At 39.0% G+C, this 11,307-nt stretch overlaps 1 protein-coding gene across 1 annotated transcript in view; it reads right to left on the bottom strand.

Annotated features, from left to right (window-relative positions):
• Positions 1-3,802: 3,802 nt before the first annotated feature.
• The window catches only part of LOC139711177 (DNA polymerase zeta catalytic subunit-like), a 40,384-nt gene continuing 32,879 nt past the window's right edge, over positions 3,803-11,307 (bottom strand). Inside the window, exons 26-33 of the mRNA XM_071623092.1 lie at positions 10,581-10,688; positions 9,813-9,922; positions 8,507-8,621; positions 7,823-7,960; positions 7,095-7,285; positions 6,473-6,776; positions 5,932-6,093; positions 3,803-3,961 (exon numbers count right to left, since the gene is read on the bottom strand). Coding sequence (XP_071479193.1) covers positions 3,803-3,961; positions 5,932-6,093; positions 6,473-6,776; positions 7,095-7,285; positions 7,823-7,960; positions 8,507-8,621; positions 9,813-9,922; positions 10,581-10,688 — 1,287 coding nt within the window. The remainder of the gene's footprint in view (positions 3,962-5,931; positions 6,094-6,472; positions 6,777-7,094; positions 7,286-7,822; positions 7,961-8,506; positions 8,622-9,812; positions 9,923-10,580; positions 10,689-11,307) is intronic.

The raw sequence follows: 11,307 nt of genomic DNA, 5'->3' as shown, positions 1-11,307 counted from the left end.
CAAAACTCAACATAGACTTCATCAGGAAGAGAAAAATACTGAAAATAGGAAATGAAAAAAAAAATCAAAACTTTCAAACTACAAGAAAATATCTGAGAGACAAAGAATACTCTACTACAGTTTTGCTGATTTTGGCAAGAATGTAGTTTTTCTTTGCTATCCTTGTATTTTGCAATGAAAGCAACCTTGAAGAGTGCAATGGAAAGGAGTTTATTGCTGCAACGTCAAGGATTTAATATCCTTCTTAAATTTATAGGTTCACACTATGTGTACTCTCTTTTCTGAGAAATAATGAAGAAATGAAGAAGCGCTCTGATCGTGAAAGAATAGGCAGACAATAAAAAACAATGGAACACAAATGAAATCGAGGAAGAAGTCCTAATCGGTAACCTAGCATTGTGTGGAGGGGACGGCTGCTCTTTTCCCATCTCCACACAGTGTGCTCTACTATCATTTTGCGGCGGTCGGTTTATAACTTTGACAAGAGATTTGTGGTATGATAAGTCGTGCTGATTCTTCCCTTCCTTTACTATAAACCCACAAACCTAACACTGAATCACCAGTTATGCTCTTTCTAGAACACAAAATGTATCAAGACAACAAAATTATAAAACACCAATAAAGTTCATCTTCTTTCGTGGATATGAATGAAACAAAAATACCAACTAGTAATCACTTCTCTCTCTAAATGATCTCATGATAAAAGAATTCAACTTGCAATCCAGTAATTCTCTAACAAGGCTCTCATAACGAAAGAATTCACCAGTCTTTGAGATGTGAAGACTTGATCTCATACCCAACTTCCCTTTAGTTTCAACTATTGAATAATTTCTTAATGATGTCAATTCATTCGAGCATGATCTTTGGTAAACAAACCAACTGAATATCAACTACAGTAAAAATTTATCATATTTATCTGCCATATGGCATTCAGCATTGAATATTGTGCTGCAAAATATTGGCATTCTATATCTGAGCATTTACCAGACAAAAATATGAGTGAAAATGTCAGCACTGCAAAGACTATTACTTTCAGGAATATTTCTGCTAGTAACAGCACCTTTTTGTTTGTCATGATTTATGAAATCAAAATAATATACAAGCACCCATTCGTAAAAAAAAAAAAAAAAGGATGATGTGGGAGTTACATCATATGAAAATCAGCCATGCAGCATGCGCACACTGACTACCAGCATGCATATTATTCTTTTGGACGGTGGTCTTTAAAAAAGCAATACCAGGTAAAACACAACACATATGATTGTATTGCAAAGTAATGAATTCGTAACAAGATATTGCATACATGCATTTTTTACAATTGTTTGGCAACTTGGCACAAAACCTGAAGTATTTAGCCGCATATAATGTACAATTCGTAATCTGTGACCTTTGGTACAAGTCCTCTACTCACTTGAACAAATATTTCATACCAGAATGGAGAGAACTTCTCTTGTGAATATTGAATTTCAAAAAAGGTATGAGAGCTATTGCTATGAAAACATGTGAGGTAATTCCAGCCACTCCCCATTATCAGGGACAGACCTGGAGAAAAACTGGTATGATGATGATGATGATGATGAGGATGAATCATATTCCATCTCCATGGTAACTGGATGAAGATATCAACACACACATGCTATGGTCTGAAGAGCCAGGGGAGCCTACATTGTATGCCACTCGCTCTTGTTTTCTTGCTTGTGGTATTTCTGATCAGTCAACTCATAACCTATGCGGTGAAAGCAGTGATTCTGATTATAGCGTGATACTTGTATCCTGCTGAGACCACCAAATGGAAGAAGAGAGCCGCGAGTCTCCACTGCAAAATATAATTTTTCTTGGCAAAAGATGAGTTGCAGCAACAAAAAGCAATCAGCGACATATATTGCTCAATGGGTTGTGCATCTATGTATCCCGCAACATAGCCAGCAATTCACTTCATGTGTCAGAATGTATGGAATACATCAAGGAAATGAGGACGAGCAGCCAATGAGTTGAAACTATCTCACCTAGTCACTTGGTATGTCTAAATGTGCAGGTATGAGAGTTCACACTTGAATATATAGCATTTCCTGACACCATTTAATCATTCATATCATTTTCTTTTGTTTGTTGTCATTTACTAAAATCTCTGAGATGTTTCAACAGTCAGATTACTAAATTGTCCGTTGAGAAAGATATGGGTGTTAATGCCATGGTTAGTGGCACCATAGCACCCTTATCTTTCTCAACCGACTAAATATACTTAACAGTAATGTCTCATCTTCACTAGAGTGCCACTCACCATGGTCACACCAACAACTATGTACCATCACAGATCTGCTCTTCAACATCATCACAATATTTTGTCTACCATCTTTCAAGAGAGAGAGAGAAAAAAAAAGAACAATCACACCACTGATGGCAAGCAACAGTATGAACTTAAGTCTCCATTCACAGCAATACACAAGAAATCAAATAAATCAAAACAAAATAGAACACACTATGAGTTGTCCAGTATGGAGTACCACAACACTGCCTACTGCCTCCTGATTTTTCCCTAATTTGCAATTGAGATGTACAATCAGGTGCTTTTGTTTCCGACATGTATTACTTTTCGTACAGAGTTTTCAACCCATCATTTGATATCACATGGAAAAGGAATTAATGTTTACTTCATCTTGGGAGAGGAAAAAAAACCCCAAACTTTGATGAATGCCATGACATTTTTTCAGACATGAAAGCAGGAAAGAAAAGAAAGAAAGCAGCCCATCACTGTCTGATTGGCAAGCAAAGTACTAAGTATTTGGTCAGGCAAGACAACTTACTGCTTTTATCGTGGTCACAAATTCAACCAGAAAGCAAATTCAGGCAGTTACCATCTCTCACACTATTCACTGTTACTGCAAAGCCATGGCCTCCTTTTCACTGTAATTAAATTCAACCATAATTGACTAATCTCAACCTATGCAATACTGAAACCATTACATGGAAAACACAAATCCATCGTAACACCTGCACAAATGCACAAAGGCGAACCACTGATTTGAGTATTTAAAGAAGATACCACTTCTTGTACCTCAACATTTTCAATCTGGTTGAAACTGTTATGGGCCAATGGTGATGTTTTGATATGTTCCCACATGGATTATCAAAACTCTCCATCAATGCAAACACAAACATACTCTTTACACAAGCATACTATATTCAAATGTGCTCAGTTATTACAAAAACTATTTACAGTTTTAAAAAAATCAAACAAGATTCATGTCACTTGAGTTTCCACATGAAAATCACATGATCCACCCTGTACAAAAAATTTTACATCGACTGTGCAATTCTTCAATACAAAAATGTACATTGTGTTGCTGAAATTTCTGTATTATGAATGTCTGACATCTAATTCAAACTGTCAAGGCTCAAGAGCACAAACAGCACTGAAGCTGTTGAAAAAAAATGCTTGACACGCTGGGTTGTCATCCACTTGCATCACAGCAATCTTAAAGACTCTGCACTGATTTCACTTTTTCCGCAAGAGTCCTGCACGTGACAAAAACAGCGAGCTTAAATCTGCGACATTATTAGACAAAAAAATAGTGTTCTGCACTTGCGCATGGCAGTTGTTTCCATTGTCCAACCCGGGAGGAGGCGTCGTCTTAGCATTTGCGCCGGAGACCTAAAGCTCGCTAATACTTGGAATAATCTTTGAGATGTTAGAGAGAAGAAAGGAGGGGGAGAAACACTGGAGGACTCATCTGAATTTGGCACACTAGAGATGATTGAGTTACCATGACGATGGCATGGATGACGGTGATGGTGAAGATGCCTACGTAGCCGCCTGGGCCGTCATGGACTGGACCAGGGAAATGAAGTGCTCCACCCGGTCCATCTTGCGCTCGGCCTTGACGAGCTCGAACCTGACGGGGCAGTCCATGGTGGCACAGTGCTGCTTGGTGTCGCGGAAACCGCAACAGGAAGAGCACACCTACAAAAGGGGCATCAACAGTGAGATACAAAAAGATGATTACAATTCTGACAGTCAAGTATAGATATCAGACAAAAATTACTCAACTGTATTCTCCTTAACCTACTAAGGACGTGCTGATTTTGCTACAACATGCATTTCCCCTAGAGACCTGCCCCTAGTATACGAGATACTAGTCTTTAATGAGTTACAGTGATAGCTTTTTTCAAATTAATTGCCTCTACTTAAACTTCTAAATGCTTGACCATTATGATCATTCATATCATATCTGTCACAGTCTTACACCATCAGTAGCATCATTCTTGTCATAAATATTTTTGTGGCACTCATCAGGATGGTAAATATATAAACATTAAGCTGTTGAGGACGAGTCCCTACTATACTCGGGCAAGTGTCCAAGGGAAATGCATGCTGTAGCAAAATCAGCCCGTCCTCAATGGGTTAATTGCAGCCTTATGCCCATCTTTGTATTCATCACTTTCATCACAAAATATCATCACATCCTCTTCCTCCTCCTCCTCCTCATCATCATCACCATCATATCACCACTGGTGTCATCATCATCTTCTCCAGCGGCATGGCAGCAGGGTAAATAAAACCATCCAACTGAGCACCTGTATCTTTATCATCATGGTAATCATTCTCCTTGCACGCCTCTTCCACTTCATTATCACTAAGATAGTTCTTATCATCACATTCATCATCTTCTAAGGAAGCATCAAATGAATCACTACCATCATCACCATGACAATCACTATATTCTTTGACAGAGCCAGAGGCGATACCATGTCAACCACCCTTCAACTCTTGATGTACCATGTTAGCATGCCAGACTGCATGCCGAGTTTGCATATTATGCTCAAATGAACAAATCTGCCCAAACCGATTGATAAATCGCCAAATGCCACAGTACAATGAAAGCTTCTCTCGCAATTCCATTCCTGTCACATGTAGCTGGCATTATATGTGACCCTGCACCTCAAAACGAACAAAAAGTCGCCAGACATTAATTTTTAGTCAAGACCCAATTCTGAAAGAACAGACTTTAAGCTTTAAAATGATGTATAACTCAAATCAAATGGACTCTCCTAACCTATCTAAATATTGGAAAGAAAGCACAAACTCAGGAAAAGTGTGAACTGAGAAAAGAGGCTCTGAAGTACAATGTCTATTGAAGCGCTTAATCTTTACCAAACTGTGCTGGCTGCGTGATGAATGGGACAAAAAACAGGAAGTAAATCACCAGAGTAACAACAATAAAGGGATTATCAGATTAAACTGAAATTGAGCGTGCCTCATTAACACACTCTGTCCATAATTAATGCCAACTTTCAAAGCAGTAGCACTATCCTTTCAAAAGTTATTAGAGTTGAAAGTGAAGAGTGTGGACAAGGTTTTTCAGAAATGAAAAAGGGATTCTAAAGACACACCTAATCACACTATTCTACCAAAAATGTTCGAGATAAACTGCTAAAAAAACACACTTTCCTGCCCGTTTGATGATACCAAATTTTAGCATAATGTAAAAGAAGACCCGCTCTTTCAGAAAATATGGAAAAGTCAAGTTCGGCTAGGTTGACCCATTTCACTTATTTTTCAGTCCTCACGCAAAATCAGTGTGTGCGACTTTTTGTTCGTTTTGAGGTGCACGGTCACATATGTGGTAATGAGCTATCAAACGGTGTTCCCTGCTTGAGCTTCTAGTACATTCTAAGTTGCTATCACTGATTTGTGTGCAGAAATCATGCTTCTACAATAATGTAGCTACTCTTCATTTGAAAGACAAACAATCATAGATTTGTCATAAAATACGCACCAAAGGAAAGCGTGACATTTTTTCTACAACTTTGCTCACTACAAGCCTGTTAAGCATGCCTGCATTGCTGTCTTAGAATAATGTGGCACACAGGGGGTTTACAACGTGGTGCATAAAGAGTTAAATTCCTCCAAGGACAAAGGGACACACCCACCTTGTTGATCTGCACCCTGGCCCGGTCCCACTGCTGGACTCTCCTCATCAGCGAGGTCACTGTGGTCTGGGGACTTGCCTTGCAGGACTCACACAGACCGGACTTGGTCAGGCGATCGCAGCCAGCACAGTTCAGACTGGAGAAATACTGGGATATGGTTCCCTGACAGCATAAAAACAAAGACAAATGAATATGAATTCTGTCTTGTTATCTTAAAAAAAATTCTATATTGATACTTAATCAATACACAAGCCAAATGAAATCTAAAACATCTCTGTCATATCTTCTAGGTCTGGTATCGTTAGGAATGAGCATATCACATTCAAAGAACTATGGTCTTCACAGAGGTCCTGAGCATTTGTCAGTGATGGATCACAACAGGACCACAACTCTATCAAATATGTTAATGAAATGATACTGAGCGGGTGCAGGAAATTCTATGTCTCTCAAGCAAGAGGGATGTGGGGGTGGAAGCACAACGAGGGGCGTGGCACAGAGAGGGGTGTGGCAAAGAGAGGGGTGTGGCACAGGGCTTTCTCACCTTCCTGGTATTGCCGGAGGACTTGGCCTTAGTGGGGGCGGTGTTGACGTGCATCACCCTGGGCAGCTCCTGGTACCATCCTAGAGTGTCCACGCCCATCATCCCAAACACACGGTTGAGGGCCGGGACAATCTGTCTGGTGATGTAGTAGGGGGTGTTGAGGTTGTAGGAGGGGTCCCTCAGGTACTCCTGAGGGGTGCGGACCAGCTGGATGAGGGGAAGGCCGGGGCTGCCGTGCACCACGACGTAGGGGACGCGCTCGCTGACGCGGGGCTCGGAACGACGATCAACGGACAGCTTTCGCCTGAATTGGAAAGGGAAGAACAGACATTGGTTTTAGCGAGTCTGCTCCCTCTACAAACAGTTCTTGTACATTAAAATGTTTAAATTTCAGGGCAATCAAGCAGTCGATCTATTTCTATACATGGAAATGTCAAATAAAATTCTGCATTCTTTGTGAATTTTCTTTGTGAAATGTGAATTGTATGAAAATATATGAGTAAGCAATATTGAGCAAGGTGAACAAACTTAAGAGGCTGTGAATATGCTTTTAAGCTGCTCAGTGTGCACATCTAATCGTGGGGAAATGAAGACATTTACAGTAAGCTTTGGCATGACTCACTTGGCTATCTCCAGGGCAGGCACACAGGCACCGGGCCGGTAGTACTGACGGCCCCTATACTCCTTGGCAAACATCAGATCCTGGAGACCGATACGACCCTCGCTCAGCTTCTGGAACTGCTGCTGAACGTATCGCTTGACCTTTGACACGTCCTTGGTCTCAAAGAGGATCTTAAGGGAGCGTTCCAACATCTGTAGAGGGTGTAGAGCGCAGAGTGGTTCAACCTCCCATTAGTTTTCAAATCCATTTCGTGCAGGACAAAAGCTTATCTGGTCTAAGCATATTTGGCCTGTCCTTTCGTATTTATTCTTTTTTTTTTTACCTGAAATGTTCATACATACATCGCTGGTAACCCTTAGCCTCCGTAGGTTTTATGAGACAAGCTATCATGAATACAAGCAATCCACATCCAATGAAATGTCTTTGGAGCAATATCAACTATCATTATATTCAGTTCATACACCCAAAAGATTCCTCACCATCCAAATTCATTTGACATGCATATGTCCTAGAGCCTTTCAGAATTCATCTATCAAAAATTTATTTCTTTGAGACTCATATGTGCTGAATAGATCAAAAACTTTCTACTAATTTGCCTATGATCTCTTATAATTTTACATAATATTCAATACCTTCTGTGAGTAATTAAAAAAAAAGAAAGAGATGAAACAGTGGTATGCATTCAGCAACAGCACCCACTGAGTGGAGAAGGCATTTATCCTGTTTACCTTGGCAACTGCTGGACAGGAGTCTCTCCGGACGGTCTCAATGCCCTTGGCGTCAAAGTCTGGCTCTGCCTGATCAGGTGACTCATACTTGTAGCCAACGTACCTCTTCTTGGCCTGGAGTACACACGGTTTGTACACCTTTGACAAGGGTGAAAGGAAGAGGAGAATGGGGGAGGGGGTAGATTAAAGCTTTGTGGTATGTCCATAAATGAAGGGAGAGTATTTCTATAATGTCAATCTAGTGAAAAAATCTCTGTCGAGTCATTCTTAACCCTCCCTGTGCCATTGGATCAAATGTGCACCTATTTCACCTCTAATGGACTAGATATAAGTGGGATGCCGAGGACTACCATATAATCACAATGACAGTGAAGTAATTGGCCAGGGGAGAATCTAGCCCTGATATGATTCTATTAAATTGATAAAATTGATTTAACAAATTTGAAGTGACCTGCAGCAAATCTTATATTCAATATGACTTCTAGTAAATCCTTCTACAAGTAAAACACAAATCTGACAAGAAAAAGAGAAGGTCCTAGCATGTGTAAAGAATGTATAGGAAAACCACCTCACTTACATGTACATGTACATGTACGCTGGCATTCATATTCTATTTCAATCCAAGACAAAGCTAAAAAATCTACACAAATTATCTCTGAGACAGAATAAGACAACAAGGAATACCTTCTCCAGTTTGAGCTTCACTGGTTTGGGATTCTCAGCTGTCACAGCGGCGACTATCTCCCGGCCAATCTCGAAGGCTCTCGACTTTGTGACACCTTTCACCAACACAAACAGGCTAGGAGGAGGAGGAGGACAAGAGTGAAATAGGATGATAATGTAATGAGTGTCAGTATCCTGCAGGAACGACTTCTACAGAACAGGCAAGTTGCATGTACAGGGATCCATAGAATAGCATTCAGTTCTGACACAGTGAAGGTCCTAACTACTTTTGACCACGCATTGTTCTTTTACAATTTTATTTTGGCTTCACAAGTATCAATTACGGTCTCACGTAAGCACAGTCATTCTCATGCTCATTTATGTTTTACTATTTGAAATGTATGTATACAGCATCTTATCCAAGTCTGTATCAAAAACACTTTTCTCTCTTTTCATTGATCCCTCTAGTTATCCATCAATCCAATCTGCAATATATCCATCCATCAATCTATTTATCTGTCTGTCCATCCATCTATCTACAATCTATCTATCTACATTTTATCTTTCTCTCTATTTATCTATCTAAATTTATCTATCTATCTATCTACAATCTATCTACATTTTATCTATCTATCTATCTATCTATCTATATCTATCTATCTATCTATCTATCTATCTATCTATCTATCTATCTATCTATCTATCTATATATCTATCTATCTATCTATCTATCTATCTATCTAAATCTATCTATCTATCTATCTATCTATCTAAATCTATCTATCTATCTATCTATCTATCTATCTATCTATCTATCTAAATCTATCTATCTATCTATCTAAATCTATCTACACATCTATCTACATTTTATCTCTCTATCTATCTATCTTATCATCTATCTATCTATCTATCTATCTATCTATCTATCTATCTATCTATATATCTATCTATCTATCTATCTAAATCTATCTATCTATCTATCTATCTAAATCTATCTATCTATCTATCTAAATCTATCTATCTATCTATCTAAATCTATCTACACATCTATCTACATTTTATCTCTCTATCTATCTATCTTATCATCTATCTTATCATCTATCCATCTATTTATCTATCTTTCTATATCTTTCTACCTATAACTGCATCTACTATGCATCTACCTTAATCTCTGTCCCTTATCTACCTAAACCAACTATTTATCAATCTATCTATCTAGCTTGCTATCACTGTGCATTCCTAACTCCCGTCTCTCTCTCTCTCTCATTACTACTAGGGCACATTGAGGAAAGAAAGAGAAGGAAAGAGAATTGGACTAGGAACTAACCTGTCTGTGTCACCGTAGACCACTCTAGCCCCCCACTTTGGGGTGGTGTTCACCATCTTGATGGCCCTTTCCAGTGTCTCCCGGCCCTTCCTCACCACACTGTCACCGACCTGGGAGGGTAAGGGTTAATCAATCACAAATACAAATGAAATCATAATGTTTTTCAACCAGAATGATGTTATGCCTCTTTACACGGATGACAAATCATTTCCATCTCTATACAAAGTCGATGACATCAAACTTTTCAGCATCCAGCCAATGAAAACTTGCGACTTGCAACCGTTTGAGACTCTGATTTTCTGGAATGGATATCTGATATTTCAGGAATATACACTCAGCAAAAAAAAAAAAAGTAAGCACTTTTCAAGTTCACATTTCTCATAGAATATTTGGCTAAATATTAACGTTTTATATACCATGTTAAAACAAATTTAATTGGCTATCTACATAGCTGGTCAATAAAAATGATCATTTTATGCCAGGGTGAACACAATCTTTTATTCTTCTGAGGCACAAAAGTAAAAATTGGAAAAAAGGACAAGTTGTCATTCATGCATATGTGCCGTTCCTTATAACAATGAGAACAAAAGACAAATTTAACACAATAAGAAACACAAATTAACTAGCAAAACAGGTTAATTGGGCAAACATTACTGTCAGTCGTGGTGTCCGCAATACTGCATGATAGCATCATCATTCAACCTATAGCATGGGACAATCAGGCACAGACCTGGACCACCCAACGTCGCCTCACACCCTAAGACTCACCTCGATGCAGGGCATCCTGCCAGAGAAGTTTGCCGACGTGTAGCCGTATGTCACATTAGCAATCAGCTTCAGACCTAGCTGCCTGTTGTCCAGCATCCTTTCCAGCACCTGGAAAAATATCACACGCAGAAACAAACACCATGGGATGATGGCGTCTTTACAAAACTTGTCAAAGCACCACAGCAGACATCGGAGGTGTACTCCCTTTTACATGGCTATAAATTTGCACCGTCATAAGCATATGAGTAGATTACTCTGCATAGATGATAATTTTTTTTTTTTTCTATTGAAGGATTGTTTTCTTAAATATATGAAAAGGATTATGCTATCAGAAGGGGCATTATTTATATCCAAAGCATTCCAAGTAAAATACTACCATAAAAGCACAGTGTTGAGAGATAGGTAGAGAGAAAAGAGAAGGAGAGTGTGTGTTTATATGTGTGTTTTCTGGTATGTATGTATGTATGCATAAAGGTAGAACAAGTGGAATCAATCAAAACACTGGGTAAAGATGAGCAGACAATTGTGGGTTCAATTGTGGGTTTATGATATCACCTCCGGGCCAGACAAAGATTGTGATAAAACGACAGTAATGACAATACAAAAGAAATGGAAATGAAAGCAGCATAAGCAGCAAATGAATAAAAAAGACATACAAGTTTGAATCATTGGTACATAAGAAAGGACAGAATGCCATCCCAAATGAGGATAAAATAAGGAAAGAGTG

This window comes from Diadema antillarum, unplaced genomic scaffold (assembly GCF_040938485.1).
Source record: "Diadema antillarum isolate AM-2024a unplaced genomic scaffold, OU_Dant_1.0 seq00001621_RagTag, whole genome shotgun sequence".
Classification (NCBI taxonomy): Eukaryota; Metazoa; Echinodermata; class Echinoidea; order Diadematoida; family Diadematidae; genus Diadema; species Diadema antillarum.
The sequence above is the reverse complement of the archived record's forward strand: the minus strand, read 5'-3'. Positions and strand labels throughout refer to the sequence as shown.